Below are 22,856 nucleotides of genomic sequence, written 5' to 3' on the forward strand. Positions count from 1 at the left end.
CGTCCACTTGTCTCCAACGCCGGGCCTGCACGTCCCTATCAACCGCTGCTGGGTCTGTCTGCCTCTGCGGGCGGCCAACGGGCCTGTATATCTCTGCTGGCTGCCACCACGGGCCTACCTACCTCTGCCTGTCACTGCTGCAGGGCCCATCCACCTCTGCGAACTGCCACCAGGCGTGTATGTCTCTGCCGGTTGCCGCTGGGCCTGTATGTCCCTGTCGGCCGCTGCCACCGGGCCCTTCCACCTGCCGCGGACCCACCTGCGTCTGCCCGTCTCTGCCCAGTGGCCTGTCTACTTCTGTGGGCCGCCGCCGCCGGGCCTGAATGTCTCTGTCGGCCGCCGCCGCCGGGCCCGTCCACCTCTGTCTGCTTATCTCCGCTGCAGGGCCTGTCCACTCTGTGGGCCGCCGCTGGGCCTGAATGTCTCCACCAGCTGCCGCTGGGCCTAAATGTCCCTGTCGGCCGCTGCCGCCGGACCCGTCTACCTCCGCGGGCCGCTGCCACAGGCCTACCTGCGTCTGCTTGTCTCCGCCATCTTGAATCCTCTTCTCGCCCTCAGCTGGTTTTTTTATACAGCCGAAGACCACCTGCCTAGGGAATGGCACCACCCACAGTGGGCTCTTCTAGAACCCACCATCCCTTATCAGCTTGATACACAAACTTACCACTTTAAGCATAACCATTCAATTCTTGTCCCCCAAATTATTGTGTTAATATCAAGATTTAAAATGGTCCAACACTTAAGTCTTTAAATTTTTCAGCATTCTAAAAGTCCAAGGTCTTTTTAAAATTCAAAGTCCTGGTGCAGTGCTCAGACCTATATCAACACCTCCACCATCAACACTCAGAGTATATCACAGAGGAGGAGGCAGAAAGGAGGTAAGAGCTAGAGGAGAGGGGGAAGGGGCTGTGGAATACAGTGAGTCCCAGACCATCAAGGGCTACAGTGACACTCTGTCAAAAAATTAAAGTAAAACATTCTAGTACAATACAATCCAGAGACATACCGACTTGGTATTTATATGCTGAGGAATTAGAGCAGGAAAACATTAAAAGTATTCAATTTCCATAGTTACAGTTCTGTGAGAACATGAAAGCTACATGTATTCTTGAGGGTTTTGTGCAGGGATGAAACACCATGACCAAAAGTAAGTTGGAGAGGAAAGAGTTTATTTCACTCACAGTTCCACACAACAGTTCATCATCTAAAGCAGTTAAGGCAGGATTCCTGAGGCAGGAGCTGAGGCAGGGACCGTGGAGAAGGACCCTTAATGGCTGGCTCAGCCTGATTTCTTATAGCACCCAGGACTACCAGTCAAGAGGTGGTATCACCCACAATGGGCCGAGCCCTGCCCTCATCACTAATTAAGAAAATGCCCTACAGACTTGCCTTATGGAGGCAATTTTTCAACTGAAGTTCACTCCTCTCGGATGACTTTAGCTTGTGTCAAGTTACATAAAACCAGTCAGCATAGATTCTAAAATTACCACACTTTGTAACGCACAAATTGATGGGATTGGAAAATAACCTCCTGGGTGAGGGAGCCTGCGCACAGAAAGACAGATGCCACCTGCATTCTCTCATTTGCAGACCTTAGATCTGAATTTTCAGGTTTCTGTGTTCAAATTGGAATGAAAGTCAGCAGAGGTCAGAAAGCAAGAATGGAAGCGTGATAAGGGAGGCCGCTAAGCAGGAGTGGGAACACACACGTGATATTAAAGGGGGGGATATGACGTATGGAAAGTGTTGATATGGGGATGCAGCAGAGGATGTGGAAAAGATGGGGTCTAACTGAACACTAACTGAAAATACTATTTATAAAAAATTAAAACTAAAAGTGTTTGCATGGCGGTATTCTACATGAATAGATACCTCTGAATACTCCTAGAAGCCAAAGTTACTAAATGAAAATCTCAGGGCTGTGCATAAAATGCCCGCGTCTTTTGTCAGGGAGGGTCCAGAGGTCCCCCAACAATACAGGCTATGTCCGTTTCTCTTGGTTGTCCACCAGAACTAGATGGTAAAATCGTATCACTGAAGGCACCACACACTTTGGGTGCAGGATACGGATACATCAAGCTGGACCTGAACTGGAAGCTTACTCCCTGCTGGCTAGCTAGCTTCATGGTACCAGAATGTGCTTTGTAGCCCTCTGGGGCAGAAAAGTCATCAAGTGTTTTGCCCAACAATACCAACTGATGAGGCAAGCGATGCCCACCGGGGCAACAGCAGCATGACTGGGGGCAACTGAGGACTTCCGATGGGATCTAAGGCTTGCTCCATAGGAAGGAGCTCGTGCCTGGTACCATAAACCTTGTTAAAAGCCCAAGGCTGAGAAGACGGCAGACTCTAAAGGAGGCATGGCGGGGTGGGGTCTGCCGCGGGTTGGACTAAATGGACTTCTAACACTGCCCTCTAGGTGTCTGTGTTTCTACGCGTACAATAGTGCTGCTCCCCGCCATTTGCCGCGGTGACAGTTCCCGCAGAGACTCATAACTGGTCAAAGTGCGAGAATAGTGGCTGATGGGTGTCCAGTCCTAAATACGACTTCTCTGCGGTCCTCACCAAGGCCAGGGAAGGCTGAAGAAGAGGGCTGGAAGGACCGTAAGAGCTGGACGGTGGTGAAGAATGCTGTGACATGCTGTCTTCTGGACGCGCTGTGACATTGCAGTCATGAACACGTGGCAGCTGTGTCTACCTGCACATGATCCGCACCAAAAAAGACAGGGAAGCGGGGTGGAGGGGCGCTAGTTGGGAAAAATAAAGGGGTCGTCAGGAATGGGAAAGAGATGAAGTTAAAGGGATGAATATGAGCACAATACATTTTATACATGTTGGAATCGCCAAAAGTGTTTTAAAATTCCTATGAATATGCCACACGAAAAGTCACTGAATTGTATAAATGGGCAAATTCATACTATGTGACCTATTTACCAGTAAAGATTTTAAATTAAATAATTAGAAATACTAGGAGCTCGGGAGACATCTCAGCAGGTAAGAGATCTTGCTAGCAAGCATGAGGACTTGGGTTCAAATCCCAGCACCTATGAGTGGTCATCTGCACGCCTGGAACCTCTGGGCTGGGGTGGTGAGACAGAGGCTTTCTGCTCACCAGCCTAGCTCCAGATTCAGTGAAGAGACCCTATGTCAAGAACAGTTAAGAGAACGACAGAACAGGAGATCTAACACCCTCCCCTGGCCTGTGCATGAGCTTGGACATCACCCGTGGGCATGGGTGCACGAGAGAGAGAGAGAGAGAGAGAGAGAGAGAGAGAGAGAGAGAGAGAGAGAGAGAGAGCCCACATGTAAGCGTTAAAGCATTGTCAGTGTCTATGATATCCTTTTATAGTAAGAATCCCCTTTAATGCTTATTTTGTCCTTTTTTAAAAAACAGGATATTGGAGGCTAGGGTGATCTGTCACCCTGACAAATTCAGCCTTTCCCTGCACTTGGATGCTTTGAATGAGTGACTACCATCCAAGCAGCCCCCTCTTGGCAGCCACCTGACCTGCTGTCACAGCCTGGAAGCTCTTGAATGCTCCAGACTGACCTCCAGGAAGCCGCACTGCTACGGCCACCATTTAATTCTGAAAGACAAGTCCTGCCCGGGCGGCGCTGTTCTAGCTCTGACTGCTTACATGGACTTTTTGCCATCAGAAGCCTCTGTAAGCCTTAGCGGCCACTTCACCTAGGCCAGGGGGTAAACTCTTTCCCTGATAACCTAGCACAAAGTCTGTGATTAGTGCAAAGGGCCTTTCGGTTGCCCGGAAGGCTATGCTGTGATACGGTAGTTGGGACTCTTTTCCTGGAGACCAGGTCGCTGCTGTGCTGCCCCCTGGTGGTGCAACATTAAATGACTGATGTTGATTTTTATGGGTAGAGTGAGCAGAATCCATGATGCGAAGAGGAGGGGCAGGCAGCAGAACCAGCAGTAGCAAGGCCATCGACAGCGGGGCAGTGGACTCAGAGGCAGCTGCAGCAACATTAGGGTGACCGAAGATTTCCAGAAACAAACAGGCCAGGGCTCGGGAGCAGAAGAGTGAGATGCCTGTTCTTGGGGCAAGTGAGTGAAGGAGGGCTTTTTGAGTGTAAAGGGAAAAAAGAGATAGAAAAGCGAGGTACAACCTGGAGACTGTAAGAGATCCCCAGTTCCGGGCCAGCCCGGGCCTCACTGTGAAACCCTGTCTCAAACTACAAACAACATCAACAACAGCAATCAGCAAACGCAAGGCTGTGCTAGAGGGCTAGCCCAGCTGTAAAGAGCACAGCCTGCTCTTGCAGAAGACGCACCTTCGGGCCCCACACCCCCGTAGCAGCTCACAACCGCCCGTAGCTCCGGTTCCAAGGGATCCGACTCCCCCTGACGACCTCTGCGGGCACTGTGCGCGCGTGGTGCACAGACACACACGCAGGCAAAACACTTGTAAGGATAAAGTAAAAATGAACAAATGTTTGGAAAAATAAAAAATGTGAGTATAATCTCTGATACTTGGAGTGCTTAGCACTAGCGATGGGAGAAGCCGCGGCAGATTTGCGATTGAATTCTACGCCCCAGAGCGCAGCAACAAGACGGAGAGGATCCTGAACTCCCGCCCAAGGCGTGCACTTCCGGGGGAGGAGGGCGCGGGCAAGGGGCGGGGTTACGCGCTTCCGTCACGCGCCGTGCGTCGCCGCGCGCATGCGCTCCTTCCCACGTGCGAAAGCCTGAGACTCGTGGAGCAGGGGACGCCGCAGGTTGCCGGAGCCGCGCGACCAGGACGCAGTGATGAAGCCAGGTAGAGGCCGCGGCGTGGGCAGGAGCGGGGCTCCAGGCGCGGCGGGCGGGGGCTGCAGCTGCTCGGGACCCGGGGAATGTGACCGGTGGCTCGGCTCCCAGAGGCAGGCCTAAAGGCTCGCCGCTCCGGACCGGCCGGCGCGGCCCTCCGGACCCCGACCCAGAGCGGGGGCTCGGATCTCTCCGCGCGCGCCTTTGAGGGATCCGGCTGGGGTCGTAGATGGAACGGCTCCGGGACTGAGACCAGGAACCCTTCTCCCCACTCAAGCCTTCCCTGTTACCGCCACCAGCCACTGTCACCCGCCGTCACCGTTACCTTGATCCTCAACCCAGCTTCCCCGGGGTGGGGATGAGGGAAGCCCTCCGGGTCGATGATGGGCGGCGCTCGCGTGCGCAGGTTCTCGCTTGTCGCGCTTCCGGGAGGGGCGGGGTCCTAGGCAGGGAGAAGTTGGTGATTTGGGGACTAGAGAGCGACTCACCATATGACTCTGGCTGGCCTGGAACTCTGGAGACCAGGTTGGCCTGGAACTCGGAGATCCACCAGCCTCTCCGCCTCCAGGGTGCTGGGACTAAAGACGTGCGCCGCCACGCCTGGCCTGACAAAAATATAGTCATGTTATTTCCCGCCTTTTTCTGATGAGTTTACTGCATGGCGAGGGTTCTGGCTTTGACAGAAGCGTCTCATTTCTTTCTTGGATTCTTAATGCTAAGTGGCTTTTTTGGTAATATGTTACTCTGTGCTGTAGCCGCCCATGCTTGTCAATCCCAGTACGAGGGAAGCTGAGGCAGGGTAGATCAAGAGTTTGACACCAGTCTGTGCTACAGTAATGTTAACATGAGCTTTTCACCGTTGCCCAAGGATCAGTTTTCACTACTGCAGGTTTTTGTCTGGTGTGGACAGATGAGAGTCACTGCAGGGGATAGTGACCCAGAGGCTCCCTCCCAATCGTGTTCAATATCTGGGGCTCCCCTGTTCTGGAAATCTGATGAAGTGAAGTAGGGTAGGATTGCTAGTCTGTGCGTTCTGTTGGTCATCCTGTGGTCTGTGATTTCCCCCAAGGAATGCTTTTCCCTCCAACCTTTCTCTACCAAATGAGTGAGAAGTAGAAATTTCTAGCAGTTGATTCTTTGGTGACAGTTTGAGTCTTGGGGAAGTTGGTTTTTTGTTTGGTTTTGGTTTTTGGTTCTTTGAGACAGGGTTTCCCTGTGTAGCCCTGGCTGTCCTGGAACTTGCTTTGTAGACCTGGCTGGCCTCGAACTCAGAGATCCGCCTGCCCCGCTTTCCAAAGTGCTGGGATTAATTAAAGGCCTGTGCCACCACGCCCAGCTAGGGGAGATTTTTAAGCAGAGGTGTGCTGTAGACTGGTGGGCATTTTTAAGTAAGATCCTCTGTTGTTTCTGTGTTTGTGTTTTGAAATGGGATCTTGTATAGCCTAAGGTTGGCCTCAGACTCACCCTCCCAAATGGTGGGATTGCGGACATGTGACACCTCACCCTGCTGGGGTCGGTAGTTTTGAGGTGGGAAGGCTTGGAGGGAAGCATATTATATGTGGACATAGAGTCTTTCTGGGTAATGAGCCTTTTTGTTCATTTTCCTGAAATAGACTGAGATCCATGTTGAGTATCTGGGACTGAGACTGCGGCCCACTGCTCCCCGTGAAGATACCCACAGCTTGCCAGGCCTCTGTTCTGTCAGGCCCTGGCCAGCAGCTTCTCCTAAGTACTCTTGTGTATACAAAGTCATTTGATTTTACAACTCACTCCATGTACCTTCCCTACCTTAGGGTCCTGAATGACAATGGCATGACCATCTTCCTGTATGAGCTACAAGAGGAGGAACCAGGACTCCCTCCCCATCACCATCCTCTTCTGGATGAAAAGGATGGTTTTCTAGTGGTTTCTCTGTGAGGGAGGGACCTGGGGCCTTGAGTCAGCAGGGCTGCGAATATGGCCAGACACTTGCTGATGTTTATTGAACTTCCTGTTGGTGATGGGATGTTGCACTGACCAGAACAATTACAAGTCATTGTGCACTTGGAACTGGTGGGGGCCAGGGAGAGTGCCAGTACTAAATGCAGTATGATGAGAGTCGGGGAGTCTGCACCACTCACTCAGAAGCCCAAGTGCAGTGGGGCACAGGAGGACCATGCCCCTTACGTTCTTGTGGGGAATTTAAAAAAGGAAAGAAAGTCCTCAGAGGTTTGGGATTTTTGTTGTTGTTTCAAGACAGGGTTTCTCTGTGTAGCCCTGGCTGTCCGGGATCTCACTCTGTAGACCAGGCTGGCCTGAACTCACAGAGATCCGCCTGCCTCTGCCTCTGGAGTGCTGGGATTAAAGGTGTGCACCACCACGCCTGGCTCGGCAATTCTTTGTAAAGAAAAGTATTCTGATTTTATTGTGGATTGTGAAGAAGGAGGTTGAAAGCAGCAGGATGGGATCTCTTATAAGGCTTGGGAATGTTTCTGAGTTTTGGAGATGAAACTGTTCAATACCATTAAAAATACTTTTAGGGTGGTATACTCCTTTAATCCCAGCACTTGAGAGACAGGGGCAGGTGGATCTCTTGAGTTTGAAGCCAGCCTGGTGTACATAGCTCCAGGTTAGTCAGGGATACATAGTGATGAAACCTCGTCTCAAAAACAAAAGAATTGATTGACGCTGTCGATAGCATGTAGTCTCAAGGTACCTTGACAAAAAATTAAGCAGATTTATATCTGACATTTTACATCAAGTGAGATCATTTTAAGCGAACACTAATCTTCAAACTATGTTTTCAGATCAACTCTTGTGCGGGGGGCGGGGGGGGGCACCCATAGTACTCAAAACATTTTTTAAACCATCATAGAAAAGCTAAATATCCAACCCAGCAACAGCATCAGACGTCTGTTAGTGCTGCAAATTGTTGGCTGCTAAGTGGACAGTGTTGCTTCACCCTGGGATCTTCTGTCTCCACCTCCTGGGATGCTGGAATCACAGGCCTGTGCTACTGTGCCTGCTTTACAATGAGCTCTGACCTGCCCATCTAGATCATTGCCCATCCTTAAATTTGGGGATTTTTTTTACTTCTTCCCCCTGTGCTGCTGGGAGGAATGTTACAATCTTGAAAGAAGGGAGATGAGGGGATCTTGAAGATGCTGGAAGGGCAGCAGAGAACCTGTTGCTCTAATCCCATGGATGTACAGGGCTCACTGGTAGTAAGGATAAAATGAGTTCCGGGAATCTGCTGTCCCACCAAGAAAACCAGGATGTCTGTATTCCATCTCATCCCCAGCCAGTTAGAGAGTCTGTGGCATGCTTTGCTTTTAGTGGTCCCTTGCCGTATGCTTCATAAGAAGGCTATGGTGCCAGGCCCAGAGGTGCAGACCTGTAACCCAGCACTTGGGAGGGGGCATCAGGAGCTACATAGTGATTCAGGGTATTTCAAAAAAGCAGCATGTGTCATTGGGTGTAGTTTTGTAGGAGCACGTTTCTTCACTTTGGGGAGGCTCTGGTTTGTTCATCCAAACTACACAACTGAAGGCCATTTTCATTGTTGATTAGTGTTACTCCTGTGTGTCCCTTCTGCTGATGGGGCATTGGGTGGCCTTGGTGAGCATTATTGACTGCAGTGGACATTTCCTCCTTGGAGCACACAGCCGACTTCTCACTTTTGTGAAAATGCCAGGTAAGGTTAGTTTAAACTTAAGCTTCATTGCCCTGGTCCCTGCTTTTGTTTCTACTACAGGTTTCAGCCCCCGTGGGGGCGGCTTTGGTGGCAGAGGAGGCTTCGGTGACAGAGGCGGTAGAGGAGGAGGACGAGGTGGACGAGGAGGCTTTGGCGGGGGACGAGGAGGCTTTGGTGGAGGTGGAGGTCGAGGTCGAGGCGGAGGCGGAGGCTTCAGGGGACGAGGAGGTGGAGGAGGAGGAGGTGGACGAGGTGAGTGAGGTTGACATGGGGAGGTAGAGCAGGCTCTCAGAGGGTACCGGGAGGGGCGAGGCGGGGACCTCCCTCTCCACCCGCAGCTTTCTCTTGCAGGCGGAGGCTTCCAGTCTGGGGGCGGCCGGGGTCGAGGTGGTGGCCGGGGAGGCAAAAGAGGCAACCAGTCAGGGAAGAATGTCATGGTGGAACCACATCGGCATGAAGGTGAGTGTGGTGGGTGGGGGTGCAGGTGAATCCAGAAGTGGACCACGGCCCCACTCTGAGTCCTCAGCCCCGCTCTGCTCTGCTCCCCTCACCAGGCGTCTTTATCTGTCGCGGAAAGGAGGATGCCCTTGTCACAAAGAATCTGGTCCCTGGAGAATCCGTATATGGGGAGAAGAGAGTCTCTATTTCAGTGAGTCATGGAGCCCTGTCCAAAGTACCAGCCCAGCCGATAGTGTCACCTGCAGTTGGGTGTTGATGCCTAAGTCAGGCCGTGCACACTGTTCATGTGCCTTGGGACTCTCTGCCCGCTCTTAGAGTAGCCTTAGAGATGCTGCCAGTCTCAGCTCCGCCTCCCAATTCCCTGGCCTTGCCCCATTGTTTCCCAGCTCCATAGCGCACCAGTTTCTTATCCTCTGCCACATCACCCTACTTCTCTAAAGCAGTCCTCACAGCCCCAGCTTTCCCGTGTCCTCTTCTCTGTGGTCAGCTGTAGCCCTTCCTGGTCCGTTTTCTCCTTTTCACAGCTTCCTTGCTCTGTTCTGGTTTCACATCCTCTCTTCGCTTGGTCTGTATAGCCTGTCTCCATCTCCTGAAACAGTTTGTATGTTAGTTCAGTTTGTACCTAGCACTCCAGGCAGGACCCATGCCCTGGTCACTGTTGTCTCTCGCACCTGAGACAGGAGCTAGGACAGCAGCAGGGGATGCCTAGTACCCGGGTTCACCTCTGTCTACTGTCTGTTCTCTCCTCTTCCCAAGTCTTTGACAGCCTCCATGGGATGGCAGGGTGGCTTCTGTCCTGGCCCCTGCTGTACACCTGTATTCGGTTTCTTACACAGTGACTGGAACACTGTTCCTTTGAGGTTCCTAGCATTATGGGGAGTGGAATCCTGCACAAGAACCCAGCACTGACTTCTGTTCTCATCTCTTCTGTCAGGAGGGAGATGACAAAATTGAGTACCGAGCCTGGAACCCCTTCCGTTCCAAGCTGGCAGCAGCAATCCTGGGGGGCGTAGACCAGATCCACATCAAGCCAGGGGCCAAGGTGCTCTACCTTGGGGCAGCCTCAGGCACCACCGTCTCTCACGTCTCTGATATTGTCGGCCCGGTGAGTAGACGGGTGTGGAGATGGAGGGAACTGGGCCTGGCTGTTTACCTACACCACGTGTTGTATAGCCAGGTTCATCCTCCATTCCATGAGAGGGACAGCTTGAAGCAGAGCTCCTTAAAACTGCTCCGGGTTCTGGATTCCAAGAGTTGTGGGGGTGGGGGTGGCCAGTGTTAAAATGACTGGAGCTGGGAGCACAGAGACGAAATGAACTGTCTTGGTTGCCCTCTTGAAAAATATATGTCCCCGGGCTGGGAGGGTGGCTTAGTCACTCAAGTGCTCGTCACACAAGCAGGATGACCTGATTTTGATCCTCGGAATTGACTTAAAAAGCCAGGTGTGGTGATGTGCCCTTGTAGTAACAGCACTAGGGGCAGCAACAAGCCGATCTCTAGGGCATGCAGATCCTTTAGGGGGTGGTTTAATGGATAAGCTCCACACCAGTGAGAGACCTCTCTCAGAAGTAGGATGTGTGGGGTTCCTGAAGAAGAATACCCACCATTGTCCTCTGGCTCCACATACATACACACAGAATATTCATGTCCCCCAAATATAGTTTTCTGTGCCCCTCCCCGTATTGGCGGTTGAACTGAGGGCTTCTTTTTTTTTTTTTTTTTTTTTTTTTTTTGGTTTTTTTTTTTTTTTTTTTCGAGACAGGGTTTCTCTGTGTAGCTTTGTGCCTTTCCTGGAGCTCACTTGGTAGCCCAGGCTGGCCTCGAACTCACAAAGATCCGCCTGGCTCTGCCTCCCGAGTGCTGGGATTAAAGGCGTGCGCCACCACGCCCGGCTGAACTGAGGGCTTCTTGAATGCTAGGCACATAGGCTGCCACTGAGCTACATCCGCAGCCCTTGGATTCTACTGGGGGACTTGTTTCTGTGTGGCAGTACTGGTTCCTGGTGCAGAGAGCACCTGGTTCTTGGGTGTCCCGCTTCATAACCTCTTGCTGGTGGCTGAATTATAGACTGTTTAATTTGGTGGGTGAAAACCCTGTCGTGGCCAGGTATGAAAGCACACATATTTGTAGTCCCAGCCTAAGCTATGTAGTTAGACCTCGTTTAAATACAAACAGCAACAAAACTCAAGACTTCTGTAGGTACCCATTGCAAATGCTGTTGGCTCTGTCCTTCTGGGCTCTTGGTCAGATAAATTAGGATCTTGCAGCTTTGTTGGTGGTGAATAACCATGGCGGGTGACTTCTCATCTCCAGGCCCATTTATTCATCTGGACTGTGGACATAATGACAGTTACTCAGTTCGGGTTGGATTGAGGGTCTGAGGGCCTGCTACAAGAGGCACAGGAGCCCAGTTTTGGCAACCATGGTGGAGAGCAAGTGTGTGCTCATCACTGTCGGGTTTATTTTAGGATGGTCTGGTCTATGCAGTTGAGTTCTCCCACCGTTCTGGCCGTGACCTCATCAACTTGGCCAAGAAGAGGACCAACATTATTCCTGTGATTGAAGATGCTCGGCATCCACACAAATACCGCATGCTTATCGGTGAGGGGCCTGGGGGCAGCCCAGGGAAGGTAGGCTAAGCACTGCATGTTTCCCAGGAGAGGCCAAGGGAGCCTCATAGCAGATGGAGTTAGAGTGAGGAGCTGCGGGTAGAGATTGTGTCTGCTCATCTGACTCCTTCCCTGAGGCCACGCACTTGGGCTCCTCTCTACACGCTGCCCTTTTACACCGCCCTGGTTTGTGCTCTGTATGTTATCTGATGAGATTCCAGCCCTGAACACAGCAAGTATGACCCATTGGCTTTGTTTTTGTTTTTTTTTTAAACTCCTCAAAGGTCTAGTATAAAAGTAGAAAGCCTCATGAACTCCCCCAGAGGTACTTGATACTTGGCATCTGCTTTTCCAAATTCTTAAAGGATACTTTCATTCCATCATTTTTGTTTATGTATTAATATTTTAAATCATACTGCATAAAAACATCACCTTTTCATTGTACTTTGTTGTTGTTGGTTTTGGGATTTTTGTTTTCTTGAGGGGGTTATTGTTTTCTTTTTTCTTTGCATTTTCTCGGTTTACTTGGCGCCTCTCTGGTCCTTTTCCTCATTTGACAGCCCTGCCCACGTCTTGCCTTAACTGCTCGCCTTTACTTGTCTTTTTGATGACATGTCTGTCTCCCCCCAGACCCGGGAGCATCTCGAGGGCAGGGTCTGACTCGTCTCTGTGTCCCCCACGCCCAGCCCAGGGCTGGCCACAGAGTAGGTGGCAACCATGTTTACAAGAGGAGTGGATGAGTGATGTGACTGGGTTCTGGCCCCACCTCTGGGGCCTTTGGAGGGAGGGTATGTGGTGGGGAGTGAGACTGGAGGCAGGAGACTCCCAGGAACCTGGTGGTGATGGAGCACAGGCCCCCATTGGGAGGCTCAGGAAGTTCTCTGGTGGCTTCTGCTTGTAACTGCTGTCCCTTTTTCCCTAGCAATGGTGGATGTGATCTTTGCTGATGTGGCGCAGCCAGACCAAACCCGGATTGTGGCCCTGAACGCCCACACCTTCCTGCGGAATGGAGGACACTTTGTGATTTCCATTAAGGTATGAGGCTTGGAATGTAAGGTGGGGTGACAACTGAGTGTGGTGGGTGGGTGCTGGATCTCGTGCCTGGACATGTGGCTTAGTCTGGTTGACTCAGTTTCTTCATTTATTAGTCCGCTTTTAAGGGTTGAAGTAAAAATGGATACATGTAAAGTGTTTAGAATAGATTCTTACATAGAATAAATATTAAATAAGTGCAAGGTGCAGTTTCCAAAACATTTTAATTTGAAATACAAAAAACTCCCAGGCGTTTTCACCATGTTAAAAATTAGCTAGTTTGTTTGCTGCGTTTGTTACCAGGACATGAAAGAAAATTCCTGAGGTAAAACACTGCCTTAGATAATTAGAACATCCTGTTTTCAGTCCAAGCCAAATTAAAACTTCTGTAATGGAGTTTTATAATTGCGAAACCTGGGACTCCAAACATCTGATGTACTTTTAGCTTAAAACAACGCGCAGACCTCCAGTCATTTCTCCTTGTAGGCCAACTGCATTGATTCCACGGCTTCGGCAGAAGCTGTGTTTGCATCCGAAGTGAAGAAGATGCAGCAAGAGAACATGAAGCCCCAGGAGCAGCTGACGCTAGAGCCCTACGAACGGGACCACGCTGTGGTTGTGGGTGTGTACAGGTAAGTACCAGGAGAGACCTCGCCCTTGCTTGCAGCCTGAGCTCCCTAGACCTGGGAGCCAAAAATGGTGACACCTCCACTCCCTCTGATTTTCTCACAGGCCACCTCCCAAGGCGAAGAACTGAAACTCGGAGCTGTCTGGATGGAAGAAGTGTGTGTTGCTACTGTTGCACGTGTAGTTTTTTTCTATTAAAAGACTCAACTGTCGCTCCTGTCTGGTGCTGTTTGCTCTGTGGCCGAGAGACGCATGCGCCCTTGACCAACTTTATGTGCGCTTGGTGGGGGGTGCCTTGGAAAGTTTCATCCGGTCACATGGTGCATGCTCCATTGATGGCTGCTACGCATGTGCGCGGCTCCGCGCCCTTAAGGCGCAGGCGCACAGTGCTCCCTTAAGTCACGTGAGCGGTGTGGGGGCGGAGCCGGGACAGGGGGGCCGGTTTGTTGTGGTCGCCATTTTGCTGGTTGCATTACTGGGTAATCGGGGCCCTGGCTCGCCGCGTCCACCGGACACCCTCAGCCAGTGGGCAGGTCTGAGCTCGGACTCCCCGAGCAGTTTGCGTCCCCTTACCCACGCCCTCAGGTAACGGTATGGCGACGGGCGGGGCGGCACGCTTGGGTGGAGGGCGAGCCGGGATCCGCCCTGCCGTCCCCGCGAGACTTAGCAAGGCAAAGGAGGGGGTTCGGGCCAGTGCGGCGGAGCCCGGCTATTTACTGCTGGGTTTCTGGAAGGGGCTGAGCCCGGGGGAGCCCTCTTGAAAGGGAGTCTGGGAGGGGGCAGCCCGGCCCCACTCCCGCCCTTTGTTTGGGCTCGGCTGCGCTGGCCGCTTCGCTGTCGCCTAGCAACAGCTGCCCTGAGCGCTGGTTGGTTAAGCTCTCGGCAGCAACAACCAATGGCGCGGTTGTTGCCATGGGAGGTGCGGCCTGCCGGGCTCGTCGGGCCCCGCCCGCCGGGACTCCACCGGCCGGGGCGGGCCTGCCGGGTGGGGGGCGGGCCGCCAGGGTCCCTGGGGGCGGGTGGCCGCGCGGGGCGGGGCCGGGCCGCAGGGCGAGGGTTAGCCCGCCCGCCCCTCCCCCGTCCACCTGCTGTCCCCGTCCCCCGCGTGCCCCGGCCTGACCCTCGTCCCCTCCTCTCCCCGCCCCCCTGGCGGCGGCGGTGGCGGCGGCTGCTGTTGTCACCCACCGGGCCGCCTGTCCCGCTTGCCCTCACCGCCGCGGGGCTGGCCAGGCCAGGCCGGCCAGGCCGGGGACAGGCGGCCACCTTCTCGTCGCCGCCGCCGCCGCCACCACCATGCTGGCCGTTCGCCCACCGCACTGGGGGCCCCATCGCTCCCCAGCCCCCCGTGGGCCCAGCGCCAGCCCTGACCCGGGTAGGGGTGGGAGCTGGGAGGGAAGGGCCGGGGAAGAGCTTGTTTGTCAGTGAAGCCCCAGTAAAGGGAACCTGGAGTCGCGAGGCATAGGACAGGAGGGATCTGACATGGGGGAGGCTCTAGAGGGAAGATTTTATTCTAGAGAACACTTTGAGAGAGCGAAGTCTCGTGTTATTTAGGGATTTGGCTGTTGGGCCTTTCTAGGAACAGGCTCAACTGTGGAATGACCCGGTTTAAGTAGAGGGATCCCAGTGTAAGGGAGAAAAAGACTGTGGCTCTTGAACTGTTGAGACATGACACATTCCTCTTATTTTCCTTAGGAGTGGGGGTCTTGGAGTAATGGGAAATCCTAGTGGGATAAATATAGACTACTTAGAAAAGGGCTGGGAGCAGTCTTGGTGGGGTGTCGAGTCAGTCCTCGGGAAAGTGTGCCTTGGTGGTTGAGACACCCATAGCACTCACACAGAAAGGGCTTCTCAGATAACCTTGATTCTGCTGGGAGGTCCACAAGGACTGCTACGGTGTGAGGGACCCTGGGGTTCTCTAGAGTGGAAAGAACTAGAGGGTGGACCAGATTTGAAATGGGGCCCTCTGTGGCCCCAAAGAGACTGATGTTGAGGGAAGACCGTGTGAGGGCGGGGCTTTATCTGAAGGACTCGGGGTGGGACCATCAGAAATTCAAAGAAAAGATGAATTCTACTGCCCAGACTCTACATGGTTTCTGTCTTCTCTTTTGCTCTCCCGATTGCTGGCCTTTTTCTGTCTTCCTGTCCTTGTCTTGTCCCCACTCCCCACCCTTGTCTGGCTCTAACCATCCCCTTTACGTTTTCTCATGTTGTCTCCTTTATTTGGCCGATCATTTGTTGAGGAACACTGCTATGCCAGCCTAGCTGCCACTTGTCTCTGCCCCCTCTGCATCGCTACCTGGTGCCCCCCGCCCTGCCCCCTTCTTCATGCCCGCCTCTTTGTTTGGCCCTGACTGCATACCCTCTTGTTCCATGTTGTCTCCCTGCTTCCTACCTGTTCTCAGGTCTCAGCGGCGGTGGCAGCCGAGGTGCAGGATGCGAGAAGGCGCCCCCCGGCCGGGCTCCCGCTCCAGGCCTCGCACCCCTGCGGCCCTCTGAGCCCACCATGGCCGTCCCACCAGGCCATGGTCCCTTCTCTGGCTTTCCAGGGCCCCAGGAACACACACAGGTAGGCATTCAGCTGGTTTCTCATCGGCCTGGGGATAGAAAGAGACTGAGGATAAAAGGGTCTCCAGACAACAGCAGGATTGTTGGAAGATCTCTGAGGATGTTGGAGGCCTCGTGATACTGCAAGAGTTTGAGGTGGAGTTTGGGGGGTCCACACTTACTCCTGCTGTGAGGACTGAATTCCTGAGCTGCTCCATGGCCATCACACATCTCTCACAGAGTGGTGTCGAGGGTTGAGCAAATTAGGTGTAATGTTTGTCAGGCTCAGAACTGTCACTGGCACACAAGAGACCAGAACAGAGTCTTAGTGTCCACAGCAAGCAGAGGTCTGGAGTGAAAAGCCTGGAAGGAAAGTGAGCTGAGGGTGGTGGGAAACCCAAGAAATCTAGCCCCAGTCCAAGAGCTTTAGGAACTGGGCACACTCATTTGATGGTGAGGACATGGAGAGACAGGGAATTCATCAGTGGCCTGGTTCCCAAAAATGGTGGTCTCGTCGGGTGCACAGAACCCAGGTTTCTCATTCGTGTGTTCACTGGGGTTCAGAAGGGAAAAAAGGGCAAACGAGCTAACCAGAGGCTTGGTGGAAGGTCAGAGGTAAACCATTCTCTTCATCTCGCGATGAACAGATATCTGGGGAACTCCAATGTGTGACAGGCCCTATAGGGTAGAATCTCTCCTTGGGGAGCGTCTACTTTTGTGGAGAGCTAGGCAGATGTGGGCATTGTCAAATGGCCATCAGCTTTACCGTTCTCCCTGGAGGTGGGAGATGAAGGCCTGTGCCGCGTCTGCCCCTCTGCACCACAGGTATTGCCTGATGTGCGGCTACTGCCTCGGAGACTGCCCCTGGCCTTCCGGGACGCGACCTCGGCCCCCCTGCGCAAGCTCTCAGTGGACCTCATCAAGACCTACAAGCACATCAATGAGGTGGGTGGGGAATGGGATTCCCTGGCTGGGTGCTGGAAAGGGCCCTGGCTGCTCGCCTGGGTCACTCAAGGGTCCGGTTTCCTGGCTGCCTGAGCAGGTATACTATGCGAAGAAGAAACGGCGGGCCCAACAGGCACCACCCCAGGACTCGAGCACCAAAAAGGAGAAGAAGGTCCTGAACCACGGTTATGACGACGACAACCACGACTACATTGTGCGCAGTGGCGAGCGCTGGCTAGAGCGCTATGAGATTGACTCTCTTATTGGCAAAGGCTCCTTTGGCCAGGTGTGGGACTCCCCCACTCATCCAGTGCCTGGGTGCAGACAACCAGTGACCTTACCCACATTCCCTCCACCCCAGTGGCTCACTTGCTGCCAGTCCTATCCTGGGCCAGTCACTCAAGCCACTTAGTTCCCCTGTCTCAGTGTCGGTAAAAGTATAAATAACAAGACTCCACACAAGGGACTGTGGTATTTGTATCCAGTACAAGGGCTGTGAGTGCTGGGCTGTGAGTTGTTAGTTGGAAAGGTGTGGCTGGTGGGCCTCCCACCTCCCGGGGTAACACTCCATGTCTTGACAGGTGGTGAAAGCCTATGATCACCAGACCCAGGAGCTGGTGGCCATCAAGATCATCAAGAACAAGAAGGCCTTCCTGAACCAGGCCCAGATTGAGCTGCGGCTGCTGGAGCTGATGAACCAGCACGACACAGAGATGAAGTACTACATAGGTGAGGCCTGGGCCTGAGTGAGTGCAGGGTGCCATGCAGAGCCAGAGCTAGTAAGGGTCTTTAGGCTGCTCAGCCTCCGTGCGTCTCTTGCTGTGGTCAGGATTTTCCTTCTCTGCTCACTTGATTAACAGTGGTCAGCGTTTATCCAGAGCTCACTAAGTAAGGGCCAGGCTCTGTTGCAAACACTTGACATTAATTACCTCACCCCAGCCCCGTGAGGAATAGGACAGTTTTGTGCACATGCTGGAGATAGGAAAGTGAGGCACTCAGTGCTGTCATGTACAAAAGGTAGCAGTTTGCACACAACAGGATTAGTAATTGGAGAAGCACTGGCCTCTGGAACTCTGACTATGATGTGTCCCAGTCTTCAGTTCCTCTGGAAAGGGACTGACAGTCTCTTAAAAGGACAGCCAGTGTCCCTTGCCACAAAGATAGACACAGCTAAAAGGAGAGCAGGTTCATTTGTTCATTTGGGTTTGGGTGGTGGTAGAACTTACTTGGGGTTTTGTTTGGCCAGGCTGGGAGTCAAACCCAGTGCTTCATATATAGGCAAGCACTTCACCCCAGGACTGCATCCCCGGACCTCTATTAGTTATTGTGAGATGGAGTTTCACTAAAGTCATCCAGATGAGCCTTGAGCTTAGACTCCCTGTATCTGCATCTGAAGACATTGGTCTCCTTGCCTGCCCCTCCTGCCCCCCAAGGCCTAGCTCAGTGTTATAAAGTGAGATGAGGGGCCATGGAATCTTCTGAAGCTCCAGGAGGAGGTGACGGTGCATTTTATTTCCCTTTGCAGTGCTGGGAGCTTGAACCTAGGGCCTTGTACTTGCTAGGCAAACATGCTACCACCCTTTGGCCATCCCTTACCCTGGGCTAATGTAACCCCAAGGTTGCACCACCCTTTGGTTTTTTTCCCCCCTGATTTCAGGCTTCACTATGTACCAAGCTGGCCCTGAACTCATCCTCCTCTGCCTTAGCTTCCCAAAGGCTAGGATTACGAAGTCATGCTTACTATTCCCTGCTGGCAGAAACCTTCCTTTTGGTAACAGTCGGAAGGTCTGTGAGCCTCGAGAATTAGCATGCTTTGGGAGGCCACCGAGTCCAGTGCACAAACAGCTGAGGGCTCTCTGCAGTCTAGCAGAGGTGCTTACTATGTGGCCCCAGGCTGTCTGCCCGTCAGTCTGTTTGTGATCTGCTGCCTGCTGTCCCCCACAGTGCACCTGAAGCGGCACTTCATGTTCCGGAATCATCTGTGCCTGGTGTTTGAGCTGCTGTCCTACAACCTGTACGACCTCCTGCGCAACACACACTTCCGAGGGGTCTCACTGAACCTGACTCGGAAGCTGGCGCAGCAGCTCTGCACGGCGCTGCTCTTTCTGGCCACTCCCGAGCTCAGCATCATCCACTGCGACCTCAAGCCTGAGAACATCCTGCTCTGCAATCCTAAGCGCAGTGCTATCAAGATCGTGGACTTTGGCAGCTCCTGCCAGCTTGGCCAGCGGGTGCGGCTCTGACTCTGGGCAGGGCCGGTGTCTTGAGTGGGATGGGGTAGATCGGCTTCGTTTCGGCCCTGGAAGCTGATGCCTGAGATGACACTGGGCATAGGGAGGGAGCCCTGGGGCCTGGAGGGAGGGGGTCAGAGATGAAGGGGGCAGAGGAGACCCAAGCAAGGAAGAGAAAGGGTGACCCTGAGGGGCAGGCAGCTTCTCAGAGTAGTGGAGTTGAGGTCTGAGCCTGAGCTCTGCTTTGCTGACTTGTGTTCATGAGGGCACAGGTAGAGGACCTAGAAGCCTTGCAGCCTCTTGTGAGCAGGTCGCGGGGTTACAGTGGTGTAGTTCAGTATGGGATGGCCAGCCTCTCTTAAACAGAAGGGGCCAGAGCTGGGAATGGAGACAGTTAAAGCAGGCCAAAGACTGGAAGCTGATGAGCAAGACAGTGACTGGTTTGCAACCTTGCTGAGCACCTAGGAGCTGCGTCCTGTTTTCAAGCAGGGGCTTGTCTTCAGCTGTGTGGTCCAGTGGAACCAGCAGGGGAGCTAGTGCCCTGACTGCTGTCCCCTCCCCCCAGATCTACCAGTATATCCAGAGCCGCTTCTACCGCTCACCCGAGGTGCTCCTAGGCACACCCTATGACCTGGCCATTGACATGTGGTCCCTGGGCTGCATCCTTGTGGAAATGCACACCGGAGAGCCCCTCTTCAGCGGCTCCAATGAGGTGTGCCCCTGGAAGGGGTGTGCTGGAGGTGGAGGGGTGGAGCCTGGCCGCCCGGCGCCCCTGACCGCCGCCTGCCCGCAGGTGGACCAGATGAGCCGAATTGTCGAGGTGTTGGGCATTCCGCCCGCGCCCATGCTGGAACAGGCACCCAAGGCTCGCAAGTACTTTGAGCGGCTGCCTGGGGGTGGCTGGACCCTACGAAGGACAAAGGAACTCAGGAAGGTGCGGCCCCTGCCCTGTGCCACTTCTCCCACCCTGGGTGGCCCCTCACTCACACTTGGGGCTCCCCTCTCCCTGTGTCTTTCCCTGTCTCTCTCCCCTTGTCTGTCCTTTTCTTCCTCCCCTGCCCACCCCATCCCCCACCGTCCTACCCCCCAGCTCTTGTTAGCTTCTCTCTTCCTCTTCCTCTTTTGTGCCTCTGTTTCCCCGTGTGTGTTTCCCTGCCCCTCCTGCCCACTGACGGCCACTCTCTTGCCCCCCCTCCGACCCCCTCCCTGCCAGGATTACCAGGGCCCCGGGACACGGCGGCTGCAGGAGGTGCTGGGCGTGCAGACGGGCGGGCCCGGGGGCCGGCGGGCGGGGGAGCCGGGCCACAGCCCCGCCGACTACCTCCGCTTCCAGGACCTGGTGCTGCGCATGCTGGAGTATGAGCCCGCCGCCCGCATCAGCCCGCTGGGCGCTCTGCAGCACGGCTTCTTCCGCCGCACGGCCGACGAGGCCACCAACACGGGCCCGGCAGGCAGCAGTGCCTCCACCTCGCCCGCGCCCCTCGACACCTGCCCCTCCTCTAGCACCGCCAGCTCCATCTCCAGCTCTGGTGGGTGCCCAGTGTCAGATGTGTGCTGCAGGGAGGGCCCAGCCTGGGAGACCTCACCAGTGGGCCTGTCTTAGAGCCTTAGAGCTTCCAGATTCTGAGCTCCAGGATGAGGTGGGGGGACAGTCCCACGTGACCAGCAGGAGCTCCCAATCAAGGCTTGAGATTCGGCCCCTAAAACTGACTCTAGCCTCCCACACAACTCGGACCCTAGATTTCAGAATTGGGCTGTTAGGGCCTTCACACAGGCTCTGGTCTAGGTGTTGAACCGGCTCCCCGCCTCTTATCAGCTCCGCCCTCTTCTCTTCTTCCCTGTGCTTCCAGGGGGCTCCAGTGGCTCCTCCAGTGACAACAGGGCCTACCGCTACAGCAACCGATATTGTGGGGGGCCCGGGCCCCCCATCACCGACTGTGAGATGAACAGCCCCCAGGTACTGAAGCTGTGAGGCCTTGGAGGTGCGTGGCAGGCAGGTCCTTGGAACTTGAAGATCTCAACACCTGCCAATTCCTTTGGTTTTTGTTTGTTTTTTTAGGTTATACCCTCCCAGCCTCTGCGCCCTTGGGCAGGGGGTGATGTGCCCCACAAGACACATCAAGCCCCTACCTCTGCCTCGACATTGCCAGGGACTGGGGCCCACTTACCCCCCCAACCCCGATGCCTTGGACGTCCCCCATCACCAACATCACCACCACCCCCGGAGCTGATGGATGTGAGCCTGGTGGGCAGCCCTCCAGACTGCTCCCCACCTCATCTGGCACCTGCCCCCCAGCACCCGGCTGCCTCAGCCCTCCGGACTCGGATGACGGGAGGTCGACCACCTCTCCCACCCCCTGATGACCCTGCCACTCTGGGGCCTCGCCTGGGCCTCCATGGCGTACCCCAGAGCACAGCAGCCAGCTCATGACCCTGCCCCTCCCTGGGGCCCCTCCTGAAGCCATACCCCCCCATCTGGGGGCCCTGGGCTCCCATCCTCATCTCTCCCCTTGACTGGACTTGCTGCTACCCAGCTGGGGTGGGTGAGGCCTGCACTGATTGGGGCCCAGGGCAGGGGGTCGAGGGAGAGGGGTTTTGGCCACACCCTCCCCACTAAGACTGGACCCTTGGCCCCCTCTCCCCCCTTGTTTTCTATTTATTGTACCAAAGACAGTGGTGGTCCGGTAGAGGGGAGATTTCCCCTCACCCTAGGGCCCTAGGAGGGGGTGGGGGCAGGTAGGGGGAGATGGCCTTGCTCCTCCTTGCTGTACCCCCCAGTAAAGAGCTTTCTCACATGCCTGCCTGAGCGTTTGCAGGGCCTTGGCTCCCTCTTCGGACCCTCAGAGGCATGGTGGGGAAGGTGGTGTGGGGAAGGGATGCTTTGTGGTGTGGGTATATCCCTCCTGGGGACATCATACTTCTTGGTGCAGGCATGGGGCAGCGGGAGGTTGGCGGGCTGTAGAACCATAGATATATCCTGGGTGCAAAATCCTGGCCCACATTTGCCTTTTCCGGGGTAAAATCCCCCCTTCTGGCCTGTTGCTGGGAATTGTAATGCTCTGCCCTCGTCTGTCAGGGCTCACATAGAGTCCACCCAGGAGAGGCTTTTTTTATCAGGCAGGCACCCAGTGGGCTCTGGGTGTACCCGACAGGCCTTCCTTGGTACTATCCAGACAGGCAATGGGGACAGATTTTACCCCACCTGTGTCCAGCCCCATTCTGGAGTCATTGCAGAATATTGAGATTCTCGGGCAAAATGACGCTCCCTGACTTCCAGGTAAGTGGTTTTTGTTTCATGGCAATTTGGAATCATCTGTCTCCCAAACAGCCTTGCAAAGAACCACCGGGTTCAAACTGTTAAGAGCGCTCACAACGGGCGGGCGCGGTGACTCCTGGGAGATGGAGTTCTACAAGGCCGGCTCTTTGCTCGCTTTTCTTGGGGAACTACAAAGCCCAGAAGTCTCTGCGCATATGAGTGGGGACTGTTCAATGAGCTTTCTGGCACTAGGGCCCGGATGTTGGCGGGCCAGTAGGACGGGTGGTGATTGGATGATGTGCAAGGGCGAGGATTGTGGGGGGAGTGGTCAGCCCACCTTGCAGGGCCTGGGCGGGGCAGTGGAGGGCACTTGGCAGAGGCCGCGGTGCGCAAGTTCCTGGTCACTTGTGGGTTACTGGTGACGGTGATCATTTTGAGAATGTCAGTTAAGATTTATCGGGGGTCTTTGAATATCTAGGGAGCTGGACTTTTTCGAAGGTACTGAGGCACAGCCAGTTTTTCTGAAGTATGGAAGTGGATTGCAGAAAAAAAAACTCGGGTCTGCCGGCTTGTGGCAGGTCCCTAGGCAAAAGCTGTCTAGGGAATAACAGGGCGGGGGCGATGCTGAGAAGGCCAGGAAAGGACAGGTAAGCTTTCCAGACAATTGAGTTAACAGGCTGAGTGGAAGGATGAGGTAGAGAGGAGCAGATGGAGT

The 22,856-nt window shown here is 54.2% G+C and overlaps 2 protein-coding genes across 12 annotated transcripts; both read left to right on the forward strand.

Annotated features, from left to right (window-relative positions):
• The first annotated feature begins 4,639 nt into the window (after positions 1-4,639).
• Fbl (fibrillarin) lies at positions 4,640-13,377 on the forward strand. Its single transcript, XM_006996453.4, has 9 exons — positions 4,640-4,775; positions 8,499-8,690; positions 8,790-8,897; positions 8,993-9,087; positions 9,832-10,002; positions 11,366-11,498; positions 12,429-12,541; positions 13,025-13,170; positions 13,271-13,377. Exons 1-9 carry the CDS (start codon positions 4,766-4,768, stop codon positions 13,293-13,295), a joined length of 993 nt encoding a protein of 330 aa, XP_006996515.1. The 5' UTR covers positions 4,640-4,765; the 3' UTR covers positions 13,296-13,377.
• A 158-nt stretch (positions 13,378-13,535) lies between these two features.
• On the forward strand, positions 13,536-21,680 carry Dyrk1b (dual specificity tyrosine phosphorylation regulated kinase 1B). 11 transcript variants are annotated; one of them, XM_076574974.1, is made up of 12 exons: positions 13,536-13,750; positions 15,568-15,731; positions 16,535-16,654; positions 16,752-16,940; positions 17,236-17,383; positions 18,599-18,885; positions 19,451-19,597; positions 19,679-19,819; positions 20,099-20,134; positions 20,219-20,414; positions 20,736-20,842; positions 20,945-21,680. In XM_076574974.1, the coding sequence occupies exons 2-12, from the start codon at positions 15,669-15,671 to the stop codon at positions 21,314-21,316; spliced, it is 1,806 nt and encodes a 601-aa protein (XP_076431089.1). In that variant the 5' UTR covers positions 13,536-13,750; positions 15,568-15,668; the 3' UTR covers positions 21,317-21,680. The 11 variants fall into 11 exon arrangements, with proteins under 11 accessions (XP_076431089.1, XP_076431082.1, XP_076431092.1 ...); XM_042273419.2 differs by lacking the exon at positions 13,536-13,750 and adding an exon at positions 14,215-14,537; XM_042273414.2 differs by lacking the exon at positions 13,536-13,750 and adding an exon at positions 14,338-14,537 and having other exon boundaries at positions 16,490-16,654.
• The last annotated feature ends 1,176 nt before the right edge of the window (positions 21,681-22,856 follow it).

Source organism: Peromyscus maniculatus, chromosome 1 (genome assembly GCF_049852395.1).
Source record: "Peromyscus maniculatus bairdii isolate BWxNUB_F1_BW_parent chromosome 1, HU_Pman_BW_mat_3.1, whole genome shotgun sequence".
NCBI classification, from domain to species: Eukaryota; Metazoa; Chordata; class Mammalia; order Rodentia; family Cricetidae; genus Peromyscus; species Peromyscus maniculatus.

Excerpts from the sequence above, each read along its gene's own strand:
- Fbl (XM_006996453.4), top strand. Across the intron at positions 9,088-9,831 it reads AGAAGAGAGTCTCTATTTCA|GAGGGAGATGACAAAATTGA; the intron begins GTGAGTCATGGA and ends CTCTTCTGTCAG. Across the intron at positions 11,499-12,428 it reads CAAATACCGCATGCTTATCG|CAATGGTGGATGTGATCTTT; the intron begins GTGAGGGGCCTG and ends CTTTTTCCCTAG.
- Dyrk1b (XM_042273402.2), top strand. The coding sequence starts at position 14,459 with ATGCTGGCCGTTCGCCCACCGCACTGGGGGCCCCATCGCTCCCCAGCC. Across the intron at positions 17,384-18,598 it reads AGAGATGAAGTACTACATAG|TGCACCTGAAGCGGCACTTC; the intron begins GTGAGGCCTGGG and ends TGTCCCCCACAG. Across the intron at positions 20,415-20,735 it reads CAGCTCCATCTCCAGCTCTG|GGGGCTCCAGTGGCTCCTCC; the intron begins GTGGGTGCCCAG and ends CTGTGCTTCCAG.